The sequence below is a fragment of the Homarus americanus genome, unplaced genomic scaffold (genome assembly GCF_018991925.1).
Source record: "Homarus americanus isolate GMGI-L3 unplaced genomic scaffold, GMGI_Hamer_2.0 scaffold40856, whole genome shotgun sequence".
Taxonomy (NCBI): Eukaryota; Metazoa; Arthropoda; class Malacostraca; order Decapoda; family Nephropidae; genus Homarus; species Homarus americanus.
In genome coordinates, this window is record NW_024734615.1 from 3298934 (window position 1) to 3324375 (window position 25442).

The 25442-nt window shown below is 41.3% G+C and overlaps 1 protein-coding gene across 1 annotated transcript in view; it reads left to right on the forward strand.

Annotated features, from left to right (window-relative positions):
• The first annotated feature begins 7885 nt into the window (after positions 1-7885).
• Positions 7886-25442, forward strand: part of LOC121870318 (lachesin-like) — a 162994-nt gene continuing 145437 nt past the window's right edge. Inside the window, exons 1-3 of the mRNA XM_042372101.1 lie at positions 7886-7920; positions 8966-8976; positions 9143-9255. Coding sequence (XP_042228035.1) covers positions 7886-7920; positions 8966-8976; positions 9143-9255 — 159 coding nt within the window. The remainder of the gene's footprint in view (positions 7921-8965; positions 8977-9142; positions 9256-25442) is intronic.

A 25442-nucleotide genomic window follows, 5' to 3' on the forward strand; every position in this document is an offset into this window, starting at 1 on the left:
CTCTCTAACTCTCTCTCTCTCCTCGCTTGCATATTCTTCTATTTTTCTTTTCGCCTGATGGTGTAGTGGAGGGAACACAGACTGGGGTGTAGTGGAGGGAACACAGACTGGGGTGTAGTGGAGGGAACATAGTCTGGGGTGTAGTGGAGGGAACACAGACTTGGGTGTAGTGGAGGGAACGCAGACTGGGGTGTAGTGGAGAGAACACAAACTGGGGTGTAGTGGAGGGAACACAATATGCCTGACACGTGCTTCGTTCACAGCAGGTTACACCCCGACTCAACAAGCCGACGCTGTGCAGTATATCACATTAGGAATCATTGGTGGGTGTGACTGTTTCCCTGGTTGTCACAAAAGATTGACAGTCAGTTTCCAAAGAACTTCAGAGATAATTTGATCTTTGTGTGTGTGTGTGTGTGTGTGTGTGTGTGTGTGTGTGTGTGTGTGTGTTCACTTGTCTCTTGCAAGATTCGAGCCAACATCTACCAGTGTTAGGCGAGGACACTACCAAACTGTGCCACGAAGGGCTGACAGTCAATTGAACTTGGCCTTATCTCGGGGTTCGAGGAATTTACCCTGAACTCATTAACTCAGCACAGCAGGAGTGCCCCGCCATCACTCGGCACACACTAACTTTTAATGCCGCCTACGTAGAGAGTAACTATCGGGGGAGTAATTGCCACAGAAACACACAATAACGTGACAGTGCCCAAGTTAACTTGCTAGTGCCTTGTAATAAGACCAAGTTCACATAACTTGTAGTCATTCGTGGTGTAGCTGATAACGCCCTCAGTAGTGTGAGGCCGGGTCTTGCCAGGGGCAATGTGTGTTACTTCAGATTTACAGCATGGTATTCACTATTTGTCTTGTGTGAAGGTATGTGCGAGCGTGCGTGTGTTAACTATCTTTAAAAGAAATTTTAAATTATTTTTTTATCAATATTTGAAATTAAATCTGAGTGTATTCAGTATATGAAGGGTTTAATGTATGACAGGAACGGGGGGGGGGGCTTAGAGGGAGGAGCACCTTTGACGGTCATGACACAACAGTCTCACTCGGCTCGTGCACCCTCACGCATAAAACCATTAATGGCTCCAAAATAAATTCAATAAAAGAGGAAACAACAGTAGAATATAAAAAGCACCAGTTAATATAAAAATTGATTGATATCTCAACCTGACTATGACCTGTACCGTCAACTTTCTCGTGGCGCTAGAGAGGTCAGAGGTCATACTACAAGTCACTTCACTCAAAATACTGCTTACAGTGCCGTGATATATTTTAGGAAAGTCAATTTTTTTTCCACTTAACACAATGGCATTAGTATAATTATTCATTAGTTTTTTGCGCCATATACGAGTATCTGTATACATATAGTAATTACTGCTTAAAATACGGTAGTGTATAATTTTGTTGCCGTAATACTGTCATCGTCTACCATAATGTACGTGTTATACGATATACATCCAAGAAACTGAATTATGTAAATGATATATGTCTTATAGGTAGGCCAACACGTCTTCCACACACCCCAGTCATTGATAGTCCCAGTCCCTTAATGTGGTTAGGGGAGACGAGGGTGAGGGAAGGAGGGTCATAAGGAGATACTAACTGTACCACAACGAGAGTCCCAAGAAGCGCCTCGGGAACTTATGGTATTTTAGGACTTAAACAAAAAAACAAAGCGTTCTGCCACCCGCCTGCCACCCGCCTGCCACCCGCCTGCCGCCAAGCCAAGTTATACCCACACACAAACCTTTATAGTACGGCAGACTGGCAGCAGGAAACACACTACTTTGTTTGTTGTTCATAATTAAGGATTAACTTTTGTCACCATAAATCACACGCGTAACACACACACACACACACACACACACACAAACACACACACACACACACACACACGTACAGTAAACTCACACACACACACACACACACACACACACACACACACACACACACGTACAGTATACTCACACACACACACACACGTACAGTATACCACACACACACACACACACACACACGTACAGTTTACTCCACACACACACACACACGTGTACAGTATACCACACACACACACACACACACACACACGCACACACGTACAGTTTACTCACACACACACACACACACACACACACACACACACACACACACGTACAGTATACTCACACACACACACACACACACACACACACACACACACACGTACAGACACACACACACACACACGCACACGCACACATACACACAGGGAGCCAGACACATATATCTCCCATCTACAATACATATACTACATATAGTTGAATGTTTATCTGTTTATAATTTTGTGTGTGTATACATAAGTGTGTGTGTGTGTGTGTGTGTGTGTGTGTGTGTACATATCCCATTAACGATGACACAATGTAATTACAGTAGAGGTTATTATTATTAACGTCTGGCATGGATGGCATTAACTACTCACTATAACTAAAACAATAAAAAAAACAGACAAAAACAAACCTAACTTCCAAACAAAGAAAAAAAAAAAGTAAAATAAAATAAAATAAAAAAAGATTTCGTTTAATTTTCTTTTCTTTTTGGGGGGTAAATTCTTGTTCTTGTTGTCATGTGAATAACAGGAGGCAATAGTGTTTTGTCATTTTTTTTTTCGGGGGCGTAGAACATAAAGTTTGGAGCGCCCCTCTGATCCACCCCTTCCGAATACTTGATGGATGGTGGTGAAGATATCAGAGAGACTCCACGAAACACTGGGTTGGGAGAGCCGTAGGGGGAGGAGAGATAAAGAGGACGAGGGGAGAGAAAGTGAGAGACGAGAGAGGGTGAGAGTGGGTGTGAAAGTACATGGAACAGAAGGTTTGGGGGAAAGGATATATACCAGAGAGGGAGGAGAGATAAAGAGAACGAGGGGAGAGAAAGACAGAGAGGGAGAGAGAGAGAGAGAGAGAGGGGGTGAGAGAGAGAATAGGAGGGAGAAAGGCGCATGGAACAGAGGATTAGGAGAGCAGGCGGAGAGATAAAGTGATAAAGAGAGAGAGAGAGAGAGAGAGAGAGAGTTAGAGAGAGAGAGAGTTAGAGAGAGAGAGAGTTAGAGAGAGAGAGTTAGAGGGAGAGAGAGCAAAATATAATAAAAAACTAAAGAAAGAATAAGAGAGCAAGATGGAAATAGAGGAATAAAGACGATGAAAAGAAGAAACAAGAGAGGAGACAATAAGAATAAAAAAAAGACCAGGGGGAAAACAGAAGAAGTTACTAAGATAAACAAGACAATAAGAAGGTCGTAGTTGCTGGAAAAGAGGAAAACGGAAAAAAATAAAAGAGGGTAAAAGTAAAATGACGATAAACGGGGACGATAAAAGGAAATTAAAAAGTCGAATGGAAAACCTAAATCGTAGAGTGAGAAATTTACAGTCAATGCAAGCAAAGATGAGGTGAATACGCCGGCGTAGGAGAGGAGGAGGAGGAGGAGGAGGGCAGAGGATAAGAGCGTTGATAAAGAGAGAGTGTGTGTGTGTGTGTGTGTGTGTGTCAGGGGGGATGAGTAAGCGACTGGTGAAAGAGAGAAAGGAGAAGAGATGATAAGAAGTGTGTGTGTGTGTGTGTGTGTGTGTAAGCAAGCATGGAGGAACAGAAGCAACAAGCAATAGGTGATTGAGAAAGAGAAACAGGAAGATAATAAAGAATGTGAATGAAAGAGGAGGAACAAGGAATATGCATCTGAAGCGTGTATGAGAGAGAGAGAGAGAGAGAAAGGGGGGGGAGGGAGTAGAACGAAGAGAAAGGTGATAAAGAGCGTGTGAGGGGGCGAGGGACAAGTGGCGGATGTGTGTGAGAGAGAGAGAGAGAGAGAGAGTAGACCGAGAGAGAGAGAGAGAGAGGGAGTGAGAGAGAGGGTAAGTTGGCGGCAGACTACCTACGGGAAGAACGCAAGCTGGCCCTGTTTTGCTTTACATGTGGGTGCACAAGAGGAGGAAGTGAGGCAGCTGAGCCACGACTCACCTCCCACGAGCCTTGTGTAAACACCGCCTCGCTCGGCAAACACGCACCGATGCTCACTCCACACCAGCAAAAACCACACACCACCCAATTTGCTCGGTTAAACGCCAAGTCCAGCAGAGACTCGGCTGGATATTTAATATTGTAAACATACATTCGCTTGCGGCTGTCTGTGTCTGGGGAAGGTGGGAAAGGTGGGAAAGGTGAGAGGAGGGGAGGTACCGAGGGAGGGTAGATGTGTGTGTGTGTGTGTGTGTGTGTGTGTATTACCTGCTGTTTGTTGATGATTTACGCTCGGTGTGAACGTACAAATATCTTGGCTATGTTTACACAGTTGAAAACAAGGCTGGGTGTATAATGTCTTTATCTTATTAAATAACACAAATAAGATTATGAAGTTGAGGTCTTCGTTGACTTGTGGTGGGTCCTGTTGAGTGAATGTTACTCGTGTGTGTGTGTGTGTGTGTGTGTGTGTGTGTGTGCGTGTGTGCGTAATTGCGTCCAAGTGAATGTTTCTTTTTTATAAGTAAGGCCATAGGCGTATGTTAGATTCGGTTAGGTTAAGTTAGATTAGGTTAGGTTGTGTAATTATAGGTTAGATGAGGTTAAATTGTGTTAGGTTAGTGTAAGTTGGGTCAGTTTGGGTGAGGTTACGTTACCATGACTTACGTTACAATAGGATAGATTAGGTTTTGTCAGATTGGGTTACGTTGCGTTAGATTAGATTATATTGATTTAGACTAAGTTAGGTTAGGTTATGTTTTGATATGTTAAATTATTTAGGTCAGATTAGATGACATTAGTGTATCTACCTCCCTGCACTGACACACACACACACACACACACACACACACCCACACACACACACACACACACACACACACACACACACACACACACACACACACCCACACACACACCCACACACACACACACACACACACACCCACACACACACACACACACACACACACACACACATCCACACACACACACACACACCCACACACACACACCCCTCATACCCACACACACCCACACACACACACATCCACACACACACACACCCACACCCACACACACCCCCAACCCCCACACACACACACACAGGTATAGTGAACCATGACATCTCACACCGAGGTCATTACACAACCCTATCTATATTTATATGTAAATTACCCAAATTGGATTCCTCTCGCGGTGCTTAAGACGACATAGTACAGTATACACACATTCACACAAGTACGCAAATACATCAAATACACACAAACACTCATTGTATATCAAAACCTTATACATACAATACATACATACATACATACAGCCCTTTCAAAATACTGCAGTTCAAGGGTTTCGGACTGTCCTAATCGCCATAACAAGTTTCGAGTCTCGGACGCTGCCGAACTGTCATCCAATTAGTATGTTAATATTAGCTAGGGGGGGAGAAGACAAGGTATCTCTCAGGTCATTTACATAAAAGGAGACATAACCCGACGCTCCTCAGGGCTAAACACCATCATTCTATGGAGACGAGACTGTGAGAATGTTTAGAAGCGGTGGCTGAATGTTGAACTGGGGTAGTCTCTCTCTCAATATCATTAAATATACCTCAACGGCTCATTGATTTTCACAACAATCATTTGACAATTATACACCGTCCACCACCCGAATTTGGCCCTGCCTACTGCTACATATCTCGCTCTGTTTCCGCCCCTTGTCTTCTCCTCCTCCTCCTCTTTATCACTGTTCTCTGTGCCCTATCTTTATCACTGTTTTTTTTTTTTGTATCATCATCACTGTAGCTTATAGTTAGGTTAGGTTAGGTTAGGTTATGTTACAATGGATGTAGGTTAGGTTAGGTTAGGTTAGGTTAGGTTACGAGTAAGATAGGTTATATAAGAGGTAAGTTAACTGAAGTTAAAATTAGTTTAGATGAACTTAAAATTAGTTTAGGGTGGATTAGTCTCATAAGAGTTAGTATAGTTCTGGGTGTGTAAACTAGTCAGTCTTTTTTAAATTGTTCCAATATTTTCCTAATTTGCATTTTAATATTCGGTTGTTCCATTGTTCTCTTAAAATTCTGATGGGAGATTATTTTCTTTTCGTCATATTCAGTATAAATTTTCCTCTACTGCCTTGTAATTATCACTGATTTTTTTTTATTGTCGGTTTTGGTGTTGCCAGAATGTAGAAGAAAATTAACTGTAGGTCCTCTCTCTCTCTCTCTCTCTCACCCCATGTTATTACTCATATCCTAGCTACTCCAGAGGTCAGCAGTCAGTCCTCTCCCCTCTTCCCCTCTGCCTGCACCAATTCGTCACTTCTACCACCACTTACTCTCTCTCTCTCTCTTTCTCTCTCTCTCTCTCTTTCTCTCTCTCTCTCTCTTTCTCTCACTCTCTCTCTTCCTCTTCCTCTCTTTCTCCCTCCACACATAAATTCACCATTTTTCTCTCACCCCTGTTTGGTAATTCGTGCCGTTCCCTCCCCTCTCTTTAGCATTCAGCGGGCCGGAATTGCTCGCCCTATATGATAATACAACGCTAGCTGGACTGGAAACCCAAACATTCCGGATCGAGGGGTGGCGGACCCAAATTTGGGCGTTTTCTTCCACTTGTGCAGTTTTTGCAAATTCAATGAGAGTTCGGTCAGGTGTTCCGAGTCGAATCTAATTTTTGAGGTGTTTTCATGAATGTGTTTCCTGCCCTGCCGCTGTGGTTGATAAGTGAATGTTTATGTACGTGGTGGTGGTGGGTGTGGTGGTGGTGGGTGTGGTGGTGGTGGTGGTGGTAGTAGTAGGGGTGGTGTGTGTGGTGGATGGGTGGGGTGATGGGTGGTGGTGGTGGGGTGGTGGTGATGGGTGGTGGTGTGGTGGTGATGGTGTGTGGTGTGGGTGGTAGGTAGTAGTGGTAGTAGGGTGGTGGTGGTGGTGGTGGTAGTAGTGGGTGATGGTGGTAGTAGTAGGGTGGTGGTAGTGGTAGTGGGTGGTGGTGGTGGTGGTGGTGTAGTAGTGGTGATGGTAGTAGGTGGTGGTGACACAGAGTCGCAGTGGGCTGTGGTGTTGGTAGAGACTATGCCAGGATGGTCGCATGCGGCAGGTATTTCTAACGTTTGGCGGCTGTGTTGTTGTTTTTGTACTGCCCCCTGGTGGTGCCTTTGTACTGCTGATGGATTGCTTCTGGGTTTTGTTGTTGCGTTGTCTTTGCGTTTGTTATTTTGCAGTTTTTTTTTTTTTTTTTAGAGATGTTACTGCTTGGTTGTTGTGTTGCTACAGAATATTTACTGTATGTTGCTGTTCTGTTATATTTGTGTTGTTGTTGTTTTTGTTGTTGTTATTGTTGCTGTTTTTGTTGTTGTTATTGTTGTTGTCTTAGATGTTATTTTGTAGCTCTTGTGTCGCTGAAGAATTGTGTTGTGTTTTTGTTGGGCGTTTTGAGTTGAATATGTGTGTTATTGCAGTGATTTTTGTGTTGTAACTGAGGTATATTAATGTTACTAGTATGTTGTTTTACTGCAAATATTATATCTATTAAGGAAGCTTTTGTGTGTTTATGTGTATCACTTGAGTTCTCTGGCGTAACGGAAAACAATTATGTGAACACTTTCTTGAAGGTCAGAGCACCTCTCTCTCTCTCTCTCTCTCTCTCTCTCTCTCTCTCTGGCGAAAGTACTCGTTTATATTGGTAAAGGTTCTTCGGCGTCTTAAAAATCACACCTGTACTTCTTATACACCTGCGTCTCCTCCAGGCGTCTGAGAGGGAGCGTTACTACACCTGCCCTCCCAGTGTATTGATATTCACCTCGTCAAAGAGGCCAGATTATCGATCTCTGTCAGCCTCTACCATCATGGCATAATGATGGTATCCTCCAAGTGGACTAGGGCGAGATGGCTCTTAAGAGGGACTGTGAGAGACGGCAGAGGTGAGATACGGTGAGACGTCTTCAATAATTCGTGTAGTACATTTTAAGAGAGTCTCTGGAGGGGCCACTGTCGGTACCTGTTAACTGTTGGGCACTTAAGACTAGCTCAATATTGTATGAGGATGGGTCTCAGCCTCTCTCACTTATATGTACTCCAGTGCCTCAATATATCTTATTAATATTTCTTCCAACTGTTAGGAACATCAGTCATCACTTAATACTGTACTAGAACATTATAATGTCTTTAATGTACACAACGTACACCCCAGTAAAGGTGCACCTAACTAACCAGTTTGGGAATTGAAGGCCATCGAGTGCAGGTGTCGGCCAAATTACTCCTTTATGTATCGAGGTTTAGTATTCAGTGTGCTGTATCTCCACTGCCCGTCAGGAATGTGGGACCACCTCTTTCATCTGGCGAGAAGCATATAGTTATTAACCTAAGGAATTTCCCCACTACCTAAAGGACAGGAACCTAACCTAACCTAACCTAACCTACAGACATATAATTCAAGCTTCTATTTTGTGACTTTACTTCACTCTTTAATATATTAATATTTTTAGCTTTTTAGTTTTTGCCGGGAAATTTTTGTATCGCCTTTATTATTGTACAGCCTTTGTGACTCATTAGAAACGTAATCAGCCGCCAGAGACACAAAGGGTAAACGTGGTTCACGAGTCAACTCCGATCTATGTACAGTAAGGCAATATAGAGTTAAATTCTTATTCCTCTCTTTAGTAGAACAAATTACAAATTTAGATTTCATGTGAACCAAATTGTTTCATACATCACAAGTGAACCAATTATCCACTCACGCCATTGGGAGAAAAAAGTTACTGCATTTATCTATGAGATGCCCAAACTTCTCACCAAGATCTCGACAGTGAAATCGATTGTACTATAAATTTTGCGTTTGAGGGAAGATAAAGTCTTGACGAAGGGAGGAGGCGGTGGTGTAGTTAATTTATGTCTTCTGAAGGTCAGAATCTAAGTCAATATTAGAGATTTCGGAGGTTTGTAACTCAACCCATTGTTCATTTATAGGGAACTTTGGCGTTAGTACAATCCACCTATTTCAGATAACTTCTCTTAAACAACCTGATGTTCTGAAAAGTTTGTAACCATGAAGTTAAAAATGATATTTTATATGTACCAGAGTGAGATGCAGTAGCAGCAGCTGGATTTAGACTTTGTGATTACTGACGATTTTCTCTTCCACAGGAGGGACACTGTCGGAGGAGCCCAGATTCGTGGAGCCTATCCAGAATGTGACCATCGCCGCCGGCAGGGACGTGAAGCTCTCCTGCGTCGTGGATAACCTCGGTTCCTACAAGGTCAGTGTCTCACGTTCTCAACCCAGAATTGTGACGCTCTAATGAACCAGATGACGGTGTATTCTATTAAACACAGAAATGGACTAATGATGGTACTGATTGGGAAACGATTAACACTACTGTATACAATGGGAGTATTTTAAAGGATATGTGCACACAGTCAGGCCATATAGACATACACGGGAAGGACGTACACATGTATAGAACATAGACAGATATATTGTTGTACATGAACAATTTCGCGTGAGATAAGGACACAGTACTCTTATAGGTATACACATTTGGCAGTACATCACACAACAATAAGAGGTGTGGTTCAGAGGCCATGCAGTAGTTAAAGTATATAGACTGTGATTATGAACGCGGCTATGTTAATGTTGCCCCTATGTTGTAAGGTTCACAAGTTATTATCTTTCGTGAATATTAACACATTACTTGGTCTTCTCTCCGTCGAGCCCCAGATACAAGACACTGGTATACCTACTTCTTAGATATGTGATTTGTGATTATATTTACTATTATTCATCAGTCAGTTCAATAATATTAATGGCCTAGTATTTGGACACAGGCGCCGGCATATGATCGCACATTAAGTTCTATTGTACCGAATCCTGAAAAAAAAAACACAGATGGAAAACACTATAGACACACCAGCAAAATAAAAGAGTTCTTATACCCCTATCATTATGGCTTATTTTCTCCAGGAAGTATTGGATTTAATTGTCTTTTCACCAATTAAATATCTTCTCGAAATCCACAGAGCAGATTAACTTTTCTTAAGAATTCTAAAGCTTTTTGTTCATATATTTCTTCCCGCTTATATAAATTCATTTTGACCTTCAGTTTCTCATTTTCTTTTAAAGTTTTTTATCATATGTAATATTTTGTTATATAAAATTATTCTTACAGTGGCCGAGGAACTCATTATGCTAGACTGAGTACACTATAAGGCTCTTCATTTTGAGATAACAACAGAAATATTATTTATGAGGAAGAAATCATTTGAAGTAAATTATTTAATAATTCAGTAAAAAAATTTAATCTCGTTTCGGTAATTAATTAACAAAATTCAGTTGGAAGTTAATCAACCTAACAAACTTTTGATACATTTTTATTCACGGCTGCCTCAACTTGTGTGTCCAAAACTGGTCGCTTGAACTTTATATCCTCATCGTTATTCTTCATCTGCCTCTGAGACGATATAATTACCTTAATTTTTTATAAGCACTATTTATGTATTCTTTTCTAGTTCATTTTTTTTTCCTTTTCGGTGCATATCAGTGTTGTTTTTGTTGTTCATGAGCTTAAATCATTACCAAGTTCACAGCTACAACAGTAAATTTAACTAAAAGACGCTGCCCTATAACCCTTTCCACAAGTATCTATTAAATTCTTTACGTGTATTCATCCACTTATTATTATGTTCACTACCTGGATACACAAAGTGATGTTCATCTTCACAATTTGTATTTGAATTCGTTTATCTTCAGTTTAATCTCCAAAGTTCAATTAAATCCTTTACATCTCCTTTAACAAACGTGTACTGATTTTTCACCTACACAGTTCCTTTTTTTTTTTTAGATTAAGTTCCATATTCTTGAACTTTTTGGATTATCAGTTAATATACAATACAAGGCCGCCAATAACTTTACACACTTCTACAATACTGAAATTAGACTTGTGACACTGTTATACACACACACACACACACACACACACACACACACACACACACACACACACACACACACACACAGCTCGACGGTCCAATATAAGAACTATAATGATATTCTCCTGTGCCAAATGAGTTTCCACGCTTGACACCCTCAGCCTCGCCTGCGGGTCGTGTGGGTAACTAGGGCGTCTGGTAGGGTAATATCTTCCTACAGCGTCTCCTTTTGTCTCTCAGATGGACAGAAATGCTAGACAAGTTTTAACAAGACGATATCTAGTTAAATTAAAACATTCACGTGTCCTGAGTGTTGCATTACGTCAGTGTTCTCTGCCTGTGTTGTTGTGTATGTGTGTCACTGTTGGGTACTTCTGAGGAGGGAGGGAGGGAGGAGAAACCTTACTCTCTATATAGAAGATCCCAGATGTTGTTTACTCAGGATGACTATATAACCAAGGCTAGGCAGCTGTTAGTAGACGTGTGTGTGTGTGTGTGTGAGTGTGTGCATATATGTGCGTGCATGCGTGCGTTATTCATAATATTCCTCCTTATCTCTCCCCCTCTTCTTCTCGGAGTTGAAGGGTAGTTTAAGGAAGGAGAGAGGGAAATAATGTCGGATGGCCGTCAACATTCCGACACTTGCACTCGAAAAAAAAGAAAAAAATCTTGCGAAAATATGTCCAAGTGCCGGCAGGTGAATAGGGACTGTGTGTGTGAGCGGCCAGCAGAAGTAGTGATGAGATGGAGAGACTCAGTACACGACAGTATGGACGATTAGTGATTTACCTCTCCCGTCACGATACTTTATAATACTTGCCGTTGATGCTCATTTCTAAATAAAACTTGGATCCCGAGAAAGTTAGTTACCCCCATCCAGTTTATTATACCTGGTGATTAAGTACTGCAACGCTTCCTGGGAGGATTTGGTTAGGTTAAGTTAGTTCAGGTTAGGTGAGGTTAGCATTAGGGTGGTTAATCAGGTTAGGCGAGGTTAGCAATAGGCTGGTTAATCTGAAGGTGAAAAAATTTGGGGTGCTTAATCTTGACGTGATTTTAAAATTAAAATTCCTAATTTACAACAGAAAATAACTTAATGTTGTAGAATTACCATCATTACATCAGACTTTCCTTCTTGTCAAACTACAGTACGTTCAATCTGTTTATAGAATTGATAAGTGAATAAATATGACAAGAAGCTGAGGAGATCCACAGGTATGTTAGAGAAACCTCGGCTGACGGAGACAAAAAATCCATCATATACATTGAAGCTGTTATCGTTTACACACACACACACACGTGTATATATATATATATATATATATATATATATATATATATATATATATATATATATATATATATATATATATATATATATATATATATATATATATATATATATATATAATACACACACACACACACACACGTGTTGAGTAAACTATTGCCACAGCTGAGCCACCGTCGCTACACCGCCAGCAGCCACAGGTAGCACACGTCGTCGGCTCGGCCTTGTTGATTAGATTGTTGTTACTTAGGCGAGGTGAGTGGCTGTAGACGCCAGCTGTCAGTACCGGGTGTGATTCACCAATATACTGTTTAGCCACCACTACATCAGTGTATATATATATATATGTATATATATATATATATATATATATATATATATATATATATATATATATATATATATATATATATATATATATATATATATATATATATATAAGATACCTCTCAAATCAAAGGGAAATTGAAATGTACAGTTCACTTTTATTCATAATAGTTAAATTTATATTCTTTTCATCTTTATCTCTTCATAACCTTGTCACATTTTTAGAGTCAGTAATTTTAGTTTTTCATGTTCAAAACTATTTTTCTACCGAGTACAATTCATCATTCAGCGGAAATTATATCTTGCTGTTTCTGAGTTTGATGCCATATTATTTCCCACTGCATTTTTATCAATCCTGTAACTATTAACTTATATGCGTTTTATTGCATCTATTTCATTGATTATTTATTCATGCATAAAATCATCATTCGTTGATCTACTTATATATATTTTTGTATATACATTTAACTCTGTTTCCCAGCCTTTATAGTCGTGTTGGCTCTCAGTTGATATCCCTTGGGTGCAGTTGATTTTTTTTCTTTTCTCCATTAAAAAAGTACCAGAGGCCGCAGGTAAAATTTGTTTTTGTTTTAACAGAATCAAATTAGACCACCAGAGGCCGCGGAGACAAAAGAGTTATCAATTCTTTCTATTTACACAGTGATGGGGTTAAGCAAGACCCGCCTGTGTTATATCTCTTATCTGAATTATCGTCGCGACTTTTGGTCACGGTCGTCTCGGAGGATGACTTAACACTAACCCACATACATCACTCAGGTATATCTTAATGAAGCCACAGGTGTGTTCGTCTCAGCCTCCTGTATGACGATTTTTTTCCACCTGGTTTGGTAATTATCGATAACAACTCAAACAACGTCTATTACTTAACCTGGTTCCATTATCTTGTTCCATTATCCAGTTAAGTTTCTTTTAAATAATAGACAACATATCTCGGGTCTGGTTTACTCAATTGGCGGTGTTTTGTGTTTACTCAGGAGACACTCAGACCTTCCAGGGAATCAGTTTCACAAGTAGACAGGTTATATGTTTGTTACGGGACACACAAACAATATTACAGTTAACCAGTGAAAGTCGGTCTGATTAAACTTTGATAATGAATATGACAATTAGACATTATTCATCATTTAAACATAAGTCACGGAAAATCATTATTTTTGCATAAGTAAAACAAAACAGAAACAGTAAGAGTTTATTATTGCTGTAACTTGAGCTTAAATATTTATTTCCAGAAGTTAAAAGTATAGCATCTGTCCATATGACCCCTGAAGTACTCTTGGTCATGGAGGCTTCTTGTATCATCTACAAAACACCTTCACCTGTTATACGAGGAGCCTAAGACGTGAAGTAAAGTCGTGACTAGAATTTACATATCACAAATCATACATCATACAGCTTATGAAATTGTCCATCAAATATTTGTGATGACCAGATTTTGACTAAAGTTTCGTCCAGTTGGTAAATCGATGTTGATGAAAATTCATGTTTTGATGAAAAACCAACACTGATGCACTCTCTGATACACACTGTTGCAAATAGCTGTGTTGCTGGAGTATCGTAAAATGTGTGTTTTTGTTGTAGTCAATATCTCTGGTTTTAAGTATCAGCTGCTGTTGACGAAATCTGTTACACGTATTGCCGGAGTATCGTATATCGTTACATCATTGCTCGCTTCTTTCATTTTAAGCTTTATTGTCGTTTAGGTGATTCTTGTTACCTGTGGCGCTGGAATTAAATTTTAAAATATAGTTATCTATTGACATACTCTCTCTATAGTGTGTGTTATTCGGCAACTCCACAGTGTCTGAGTTACGTCAATCACAGGAGAGCAGTTGGCCCTCATGAGGTGCTGATATGTGTGTACGTCACAGCCAATTGGTGTAGTGAATCATATTAATTAATAACCAACATTTACTTGTAAGTAATTCGTATAATGATATGGTTAGGTTAGGTTAGGTTACGATACATTAGGTAAAGTCAGAATAAGTTAATTTCCCGATGTCATAACTTAACTACGACTTATATACATACACCAGCTGTCTACGTTAAGAAGCACAATAGGACAAACATATATTACACTTGATAAACGAACCTAAAAGATTTCATTTCTCTTCCGAACATTTGCAAATTTATGTCCTCATGTTCTGTCAGGCGTCTGGAAATAGTCTTCACGTTAGTTCCATTCACCTGCCTGTCTTCCTTTCCTAATATTATCACGTCTTTTGGTGTTATTCCTCTTTTCTTGGCTTTCCCTCTATTGCTTGGTATCTTATTCTCTTTCCATTGTCTCTTGTCTCTTTGTTATATTATTATTTCTTTCGGTTTTCTGTGTATTTTTCTTCTATTTTTGTAATGCTGTTTTTACTCTCTGTTGTCACTGTTGCCACATTAAAACACATTCACTCTTTGTTGTCTCTCTTTATTGACGGCTGTGTTGGTCACCGTCTTGGTAGCGAGAGGTCTGGTAACAGTGGTGTTAGGGAGCCATTTCACACACACACACACACACACACACACACACACCTAAAGGGGTTTATTTATACCCTCGCGTGTCTGCACCTGGTATATTGTTTTAGTGGTTTAACTCTTGCCTCTATGAAATGTATTACATGTTTTAGTTTTACATGTTTTTTTTAAACCGTGAACCCCCCCCCCCCCAAAAAAAAAATCACCCTGGGCCATTTAGTTCAGTTAGAGTTATGACTTTCCAAATGTTAGTTAACCCTAATATTTATTTTTTATTTACTCGGTTGTGTTTAGGTTATGGAAGGGTTGTGGTATAGGTATTATATGTTAGTGTTATTCAGTGATGATGAGTTACCGTTGAGTTACTGTTGAGTTACTTTGGGGTTACTCTTGGTTTACTGTTGGGTTACTGTTGTTTTACTGTTGAGTTAATTTTGTGTTGCCGTTGGGTTACTATTGAGTCATCCCTGAGTTACTATTGAGTCACCCTAGAATCACCCTTAACTCACCCCTGAGTCATCCTTAACTCACCCATGAATCATACCTGAGTCACCGTTGAATCAGTTATCATCTTCCCTCATAATGTTATCTTAATACAGTACTGCCATCCTCTTAAGTAACATTAAAAAAAAATACATCACATAATCGTAAAGTCACATAAGAATCAATAGAAAGTCATTTATTCTCGTTGATTCACTAATAAGAGACACTGAATGTAATTTGTATATAGCTAATGCACTCTATACAAAGCTGGTCATTTATTAATTACAAAGTGTTCAATAAAGATTTTTATTTTTCATTTTGTGAATAGAAAATTATGGTCGATTGTAATTTAAAAACTGAAATTTGTTGTTTCTAGCGTTAATATGAAGACTAACTAGGTATCAGCTAGTTAGTAATTTTCTCCTCTTATTGGCTGAGAGATACGAGAAATTGGTTATTATCTCAAGTCTCTCCTTATCTCACAGTACTCTCCCTGGCCTGGTAAACACTCCTTGACGTCTTAGCATTACACTCTCAATGGTGTTATTAGATCTTGGCATTAAGAGAAAGGACGCCAAGTACTGTAGGTTACTGTCAGCTACTATCAACCCCTGACAGTGCACAGTACAGGAGGTGATGAATAATGAAACTTGAGGATTTGTTTAGGTCAGTAGAAGCAGCAACACAAGTAACGCCACTGGTAACGTCATTAATAGTAATATCAGCAGAAACAGTAGTAACAATCTGACACAACAGGATCAGTAACAACCACCGTAAGAGTGACAGTACCAACAGGAACAGTTACAATACCAACAGTGAAAGCAGCAGCAACAGTAACATCACTAACTATACTAACAACGGTAACAATAACAATACTGACAGACCAATGAGAGGAGGAGGAGGGAGAGCAGCAGCAGGAGGAGTTACTGAAGGTGGTGGGCAGGAGAGAGACTCATGGCAGGGTCGGGATAGGACTTGGTTAAATGGGGAGAGTTCCAAGTCCCTTCCCCATCACACTAGGGAATTGAACGTTAAGTTGAGAGGACGGGGAGGTAAGAGAAGATAAGAGATTCATATTGGTAGTCTTGGGGTCTGGTTGTTGGTGTTATGAGACGAAGGTGGACTTAAGCTTAGCAGATGCCATATAAGAGAGATATAAGAATGTACTGATTTATATATCCAGGTCATACGATCACGTGGGAAGGTTTAATGACGATTGGTGATACATGAAGATATTCTCGGTGGATTAAAGGCGGGTTTTGTTGATTTAAGAGTGAGGTTGTTCATATTTAAGAGCATTGACATTAAAACAAACAAATAACTCTTACTATGCATACTCAGTAAAACAACAAAATTACGCCACAGTGTCACATTATCAGGTCGCCAATATAAGACAATTCTGTTGATTTGTCGAGTGCTCTTCCTCCCTCCACTACTGTTTATTTTTCCCCGATTCTCTGTTTTGTTTTGTTTTTCCATGGCAAAAAATTTTCCCCGTTCTTCTATGGCAATATACCGAGAACATCAGTACTGAACATCCATATATTGTGTATTTTCATGGAGGGGGGGAACCTGTACCCTTGACTTATAACAGAACAAATGTGTGTTTTTGTTAGTTTGGTTCCCTAGCCAGAGCCAACTTTGGGTCTCCTCCCCTCCGCTCTTAGTTCAAACTCATCCTTTTTACCCCGCCAGTTTTTATGGGGTTTTATCGCAGAGAAAAGATATTTTATAATTTTTTTTTATCCATATTTTTTTATTCTACTCGTTTTATTTCTCTATTATGGGAAATTATAATTATACGTTATCCTTCGCTCTTAATTTGGTGATTTTTTTTTTTTAAGCAATATATTAGGCATACCGTAAAGACCAGAGGGTGATAATAATAATGACTTGGGAAGCTAGGTCATGCTTTAGCTCAGAGTGGCCAGGTCTAAGTATAACAAATTCTTTCATTCTGTGAGAGGTTCTTCCTTGTTCTCCCTACCAAGTGTTCTTTGTCGTCTACCTGTTATTTGTTCTTTCCTTGTCTCCCTACCAGGTGTTCTCCCTTATATCCCAGCCAGATGTTCTTCCATGTCTCCCTGCCAGATATTCCCCCTTGTCTCCCTGCCAGATGTACTTAACTACGGTATTCTCCTTTCACATAAAAAACCTCTTGAATGTTGATCTTATTTACACATGTCATTCATAAATTATTGACATTTACACCTATCACGTCTTGCATGAGTTTCATTTACAACTGTCACGTCATTACACTTCACCAGCGCACGTCTCTCTTACCCCCTATGAAACAACTCGACTTTCATGACGTAAAGACAACCATTATCTCTTATGACGTCAAAATATTCAATTGCTTCTGTGACGTCGAGATAACTATATTCTTTCATAACGTCAAGATAACCATATTCTTTCATGACGTCAAGATAACCAATATCTTTCATGACGTCAAGATAACCAATATCTTTCATGACGTCAAGATAACCAATATCTTTCATGACGTCAAGGTAACCAATATCTTTCATGACGTCAAGATAACCAATATCTTTCATGACGTCAAGATAACCAATATTTTTCATGACGTCAAGATAACCAATATCTTTCATGACGTCAAGATAACCAATATCTTTCATGACGTCAAGATAACCAATATCTTTAATGACGTCAAGATAACCAATATCTTTCATAAAGTCGACAGAGAGAAGACGAGGAAACAGTTGTTGGACATATTGTTTAAGAGTGGAGGTGTATCACGTGTGTATGTGTGTGTGTGTGTGTGTGTGTGTGTGTGTGTGTGTGTGTGTGTGTGTGTGTGTGTGTGTGTGTGTGTGTGTGTGTGTGTGTGTGTGTGTGTGTCCTTTACCAATGCCATGTTAATCATCTCTCATTCTTCTCTTCATTTTAATTTCTAATAACATTGACCAATCCATTTCTGATCCATCACATCCATTCAATACCTTATCAATCCTTCTCTCTCTCTCTCTCTCTCTCTCTCTCTCTCTCGCTAATACCGTTCCAATTCACTCTTACTCCTCCTCCTCTTCTTTCTCCTCCCTCTCCCTTATCCCTTACCCTTCCCCTTTCCTTACCTCTCTCCCTCCTCCTCATCACTATCTCACTCCTCTATCTCCACTCTTCTACTCCCTTCTATCCCTTCCCCTCCTTTCCTCTCTTCCTCTCTTCTCCTCTCCTCTCCTCTTCCTTTGTCCTCTCTTCTGCCCCTCTCCCAAACTCCTCCAGCCTCCACTTCAACCTATATCTTCCTTTACCTCTCATCTTGTCGTTCTCAACCCTCTCTCCCCTCCTCCTCTTCCTCTCCTCTTCCTCTTCCCACCCTCCTCACCCACCCTCATACCATCCCCCAAACACCTACTCCCAAACGAACGATTAAAACTGCAAAAAACTTAATTACTTGGGTTTGAAGTTGAAAGTGTACAAAACAATGGCGCACTTGCTAAATTTTTCCCGGCGTTTCTATTGTTGAGAGTGACTGAAAAAGACCATGGCGGGGGAAGAGACATTTGCCAGTTTAGAAAATGGCCTTTAGCAATGCCCTCACTTCTGTTCCCTTCCCAACGAGGTTAACAGTGTGATCCCAGCGTGTGATGATTGTTAACTGCTAGTACGGGGAAGTTTGTGTAATGTTAGTACATATTATTATACACATCACTTTATAAACTACATAAGAGTGTAGTTAATGTTATCTCCTAGTATATTTGAGTGTTGTGATGTTAATTGCTAGTACGTAAGGAGCATTGTAACGTTAATAGCTAAGCGTAATCAAATGTTAACTGCTAATGAATTGGTGTTGTAATGTTAACTGCTGCTAGTGGATTAGTTTTGTAATGTTAACTGCTCGTACATAAGTGTGCTGTAGTGTTAACTTTTAGTATATAATAACTACTTAATGTTAACAGCACTGTACCAAGCTGGTGACACAAAAACAAACAAGCTACACTGCAACACCCAAGCAACACAAAACAAATTATTAACAACACCAGCAGCAAGTAACACAAGGAACACACTAGCAACACAGCAACACCCAAGTAACACAAACAACACACTAGCAACACCAAAGTAACACAAACAACACACCAGCAACACCAAAGTAACACATACAACACACAAGCAACACCAAAGTAACACAAACAACACACTAACAACACGGCAACACCCAAGTAACACAAGCAGCACACTAGCAACACAGCAACATCCAAAGTAACACAAACAAACACACTAGCAACATAGAAACTCAAGAGTCGCCACAAACAATAAAATCAAGTTATCTTTGTTTGAGTAAATAACATTAAAAACACAAGTTTGTCCGTTGAATCCAGAGAACAAACTTGAGGCACCGATGTTGACAATCACAACAGAAAGTTGGTTAGTCGTAAATTTACTCATTTAACTCTCTATATATATTTTTTTTTTCCATTTTTCATCGACGTGTTCAAGATCGAGGGAGAGATCAGACAGCTATGAGAAACAAAAAAATATCAGGAAAATTGTATCTTTTGATTTCTTTATCCTTTTTTGTTTCCTTTTTTTCCCTTTTTTTCCTGGTGTCCTCGGGCTAGGCTGGAGGTGGAGGGATGAGAGGGGGGAAGAGGAGGGAGGGATGGGGAGGAGGAGAGGGGGGAATTTTGCCGGCAGCTCGTGAACAAACTTACTCATGGATATGTCAAACACAATTATCCGTGGAGGAATCCGGGTCACACGATCTCTTAGACGTCTGCCATCTGCTGCCTTCCTCCAGGGGTGAGGGTGTGTATTGTACCTGCCGCTCTGCCACCTAGCGTCTGCTGCTGTCAATAGATGATGGGTGTCTTAATGCTGCTCTCCGATCTGTACCACCTGAGGAGTGTCTGCTGTGCACCACCTGTCACCAGTTATCTAGTATGATTATATACCAGCCAAGTATACTAACATACCAATCTAGTATACTAACACCCCAATCGAGTATACTAACACCCCAATCGAGTATACTAACATCCCAATCAGTATACTAACACCCCAATGGAGTATACTAACATACCAATCTAGTATACTAACACCCCAATCGAGTATACTAACACCCCAATCGAGTATACTAACATCCCAATCGTAGGAAAAACACATAAACATATCGAAATATTCCTTAAAATCAATTAATTCCTCTGAAACCTTTATCAATACGATGAATAACAACCCGAATCATGACCACGTTCTTCTTTTTATTTTTAAATCCTAAGTTTAGTGAAAGTTCAAAAGATTTATTCATTCTTTGATCTTTATTAATCGGAGAGTTGAATTCATTAGAAGATATTATAATGCAATTGAGGGATAATGAGAGTCTGTTGTGTTCTGTTCCACCCGAGTGACTGAGGCTTCTCATAGTATACCTCTTGACAAAACTCTGGTTCTTACTGTCAGTCGATAGGAATTTCCCCATATTGTAGGGAATTAATGGATATGGGGGAAAGAATGTAATAGAGAGAGAGAGAGAGAGAGAGAGAGAGAGAGAGAGAGAGAGAGAGAGAGAGAGACTTGGAATAAACTGACAGAGAGTTAGACAGATAGACGTAGAAAAAGAAATGTAGGAAATGTGCTAAGTAAGAAAGAGAAATAGACAGGATGAAAAGAAACACTGACAAAAAGATAAGTAAAACTACAGACAGACAGATAGCTAGATATAAATAGATAGATAGATAGATAGATAGATAGATAGATAGATAGATAGATAGATAGATAGATAGATAGATACTGTAGATAGATCCTCGTTTGTCAGGAGACGGGATCCAACATTTGAGGGGAGGGAGGGAGGGAGGAGAGGGATGGAGGAGAGGGATGGAGGAAGGGAGGGAGAGAGGGAGGAAGGAGAGGAGAGGGAGGGGATAGGATCTGGGTTGAGTGACGTGGTAATGCCCGGGTGTCCCCCAGGCAGAGGGCCATCCATAAGGTGCCACCACCACACCGCTCACTCCTCACACTACACTGTGGCACTCCCTCCCTCCCTTGTTCCCTCCCTCCTTTCCTTCCTTCCCTCTCTCCCTCCCTCCCTCCCTCCTTCCTTCCTTCCCTCCTGCACACCCTCCCACAGTCCTGCACACCCTATCTCCTTCCCTCACCCTCCCCACTCCCCGCTATGTTGGACTGCACCAATAAATCTTGTACTATCCCAGGCAGCACCATCATGACCTGTACTAATACCAAGACAACACCATTACATGCAATAATATCCTAACCTGCACCATTAGAGCATACACGGCCTCAGGATGCACCAACATAACCCACAACTCACCACCACTGACCTACACCAACTGTATACCATCCTGCCTCTGGTAATCAAATCCTGTAAAATAAGTCGAACTGATCTTCACGGTAACCAGAGTAGAAGTTATCCGAGACAAGACCTCCCGATTGAATCATTCATTATCTTATTCTATTATTTGTTTATTTTTCTTGTTTCTTGTAATAGGAGTTTCGTTTGTAGGGTTTTTTTTCATATCAAATTTGACTACGTGAACTTGTGAGGAAATTGTTGTAAACATTGATAATTGACGTCATATCTGTATTACCTGGTAGACTGTGGTTGTGAATCTTTACTCTCTGGTTGACTGGTAGAGTGGTAGCGCCGTCCTCAGCATTCCAAGTTGACTGGTAGTGTGGTAGCACCGTCCTCAGCACCTCGGGTTAACTGGTAGTGTGGTAGCGCCGTCCTCAACATAACTGGTGTGTAGCACCGTCCTCAGCACCCAGGTTAACTGGTAGTGTGGTAGCACCGTCCTCAGCAACAGGTTGACTGGTAGTGTGGTAGCACCGTCACGCGCACCTGTTGACTGGTATGTGGTAGCACTCCAGCACCGGGTTAACTGGTAGATGTGGTGGTGAATGGTAGCCGTCCTCAGCACCCCGGGTTAACTGGTAGTGTGGACCGTCTCCAGCACCCGGGTTAACTGGTAGTGTGGTAGCACGTCCCGCACCCAGGTTAACTGGTGTGTGGTAGCACCTGGTCAGCACACCCCTGGTAGTGTGGTAGCACCGTCCTCAGCACCCCGGGTTGACTGGTAGTGTGGTAGCACCGTCCTCAGCACCTCAGGTTGACTGGTAGGTGTGGTAGCACCGTCCTCACAGGTTAACTGGTAATTGGTAGCAGTGTGGTAGCAAGCACCCGGGTTGACTGGTAGTGTGGTGACTGGTTACTGGTGTGTGGTAGCACCGTCCTCAGCACCCCAGGTTAACTGGTAGTGTGTAGCACCGTCCTCAGCACCGGGTTAACTGGCAGTGTGGTAGCACCGTCCTCAGCACCCTGGGTTAACTGGTAGTGTGGTAGCACCGTCCTCAGCTCAGTTTGACTGGCATCAGCCGATTAAATCCTGGTTAACTGGTAGTGTGGTAGCACCGTCCTCAGCACCTCAGGTTGACTGGTAGTGTGGTAGCACGTCAGCACCTCGCAGCACCCTCTCAGTAGGTCCTGGTTAACTGGTAGTGTGGTAGCACCGTCCTCAGCACCGGGGTTGAACTGGTAGTGTGGTGGTCAGCACCCACTGGTAGTGTGGTGCACCCGTCCTCAGCACCTCAGGTTCTGGTAGTGTGGTAGCACGTCTCAACTGAGTACTGGTAGTGTGGTAGCACCGTCCTCACACCTCAGGTTGACTTGGTAGTGTGGTAGCACCGTCCTCAACACCAGAGTTAACTGGTAGTGTGGTAGCACCATCCTCAGCACTCGGGGTTGACCGGTAGTGTGGTAGCACCGTCCTCAGCACCTCAGGTTGACTGGTAGTGTGGTAGCACCGTCCTCAGCACCTCGTTGACCGGTAGTGTGGTAGCACCGTCCTCAGCACCTCAGGTTAACTGGTAGTGTGGTAGCACCGTCCTCAGCACCCAAGTTAACTGGTGTGGTAGCCCGTCGCAGCACCCTGGTAGTGTGTTAGCACCGTCCTCACACCCGGGTTGACTGGTAGTGTGGTAGCACTGTCCTCAGCAGCAGCACCGTCCTCAGCACCTCGGGGTTGACTAAGGATAGAACACATCATGAATCTATCAAGCGTCCACTCACTGCCACCACCACACGCTTTACGGTTTTATTTATTATTCGTGTCTCCTCGACTTACTCCTCCGCTATTTGTCATTCTTCACCACTCAGGGTCAGGGAGGTGAGTAAGTGTGTGGGAGTTACCCTCGACACAGGCTCAGGCGGAGATATTAACACAGGCGGCCTCCATTTAGCTCTTGTAATATTTAATGTCTGAAAATGTAGTACAAATCGTAAATAAAAGTTTGCTTACAGTTTGATATTTAATTGACAGAATATTGATTCCCTGTTTTACACACTGGCGTATGTACTGTAACTGTTTGCTGATATTTTTGAGACTTCAGACTAAAGATTGAAGCTGAGATTTAGAAAACAATGAATACTGTTTCCATTCTCCCACACCAGTAAAGCTTTGTTATGAATGTATATGAATATGAATACATATATAATATACATGTGTATGTATTTATGATATAGCTCCATGTCAAAGCTTTGTTCCGCTATAATATTTACGACTTGTGCACGCTAACTTATATATAAAAAAAGCTCCACTGTAAACAGGGTAGTGAGCGTCTAACAAAAACATCCCAAGCTCTGTGGTAAGATCAAGCAGTGAGGTTTGTGACGTAAACAACAGACTTCCTTTAAAGCTATATGTATGCCTTCCTCCCTCCCAGCTGGTGTTGTTGGGGGCCTCTGCGTGTAGAGATGAGGGAAAGAGAGGCATGTGGGAGGAACTATTCTTGCTACAGGAGGGAGTAACTTAACGTAGCCTCCTCCTCCTCCTCCTCCAGTATGGTTCTTTAGTGACAAACCCAATATATTTGTATCTATTGGACCTGGAGTTGATGGAGGGAGTGTGGTTGAGTGAGGGGTAGACATGGTGAGAGATAGAGAGAGAGACAAGAGGGGAAATTTTTGTGGAGTGGAAGGAATGGGTAAGTCGGTAGGGTGAGGGGAAGGAGTGGGAGACGATGAGAAGAGTAGTCGACGGAGAAAAAGAGGTGAGGAAAGAAGAAGCGGTATAAGAGAGAGAGAGAGAGAGAGAGAGGGAGGAGAGGGAGGTTTGATAAGGGTACAAGAGAAGGAGAAGGTAAAGAGTGGGAGTAGGAGGATGAGACGTAGAAGAAGAAGAAGAAGAGAGAGAGAGAGAGAGATAGAGAGGTGTAACTAAATTTTCAAACTTAACATATTATTGTAATTAACAGAGTGGGTGGACAGGTACTCACTCCCACTCCTACGTGAATGTTTTATCATCTCTCTTACCTGGACATGACATCACTTAACCAATATCTGTACACTAATTAAGATAAAAACTAAAGACATTGCTTCATAAAATTCCCAAATTCTTTATAACTTGACAAGATTTTTTTTTAATGCTGTGAAACTTTTATCCTATAAATTGTGATATTTTTTTTTCAGTCTTTTTCGATGATTTTATTCCTTGTAGTTTTTTTTTTTTTTTGCTGAGAAACTGAAATCTTTTAGAATCACGTGAAGATTAAGCACCCCAGTGAGTGTAAGAGGAGGGGGAGAGGGGAGGGAGGGGAGGTAAAGAGTGTCAGAAGAGGGGAGGGACGGGGAGTAGTGTCTGTAGCCTTGTGTGATCTGATGTGGTTAGGGAATCTTAGTGAAGCGCAAATGATGAATCCAAGTCATTGATTCCAGTGTGTTGGTGTTACGTTCTCTGGGAGTGTGTGTGGCGGGCGTCAGCTGTGTGGGAGTGTGATGGTTGTCAGCTATGGTGGTGATGGTGGGGGTAGTAGTGGGTGTCAGCTGTGTGGGAGTGTGATCGTTGTCAGCTATGGTGGTGATGGTGGGGGTAGTAGTGGGTGTCAGCTGTGGTGGAGTGTGATGGTGGTAGTGAGTGTCAGCTATGGAAGACTGAAAATGGTACTGAGTGTCAGCTAATAAGCACA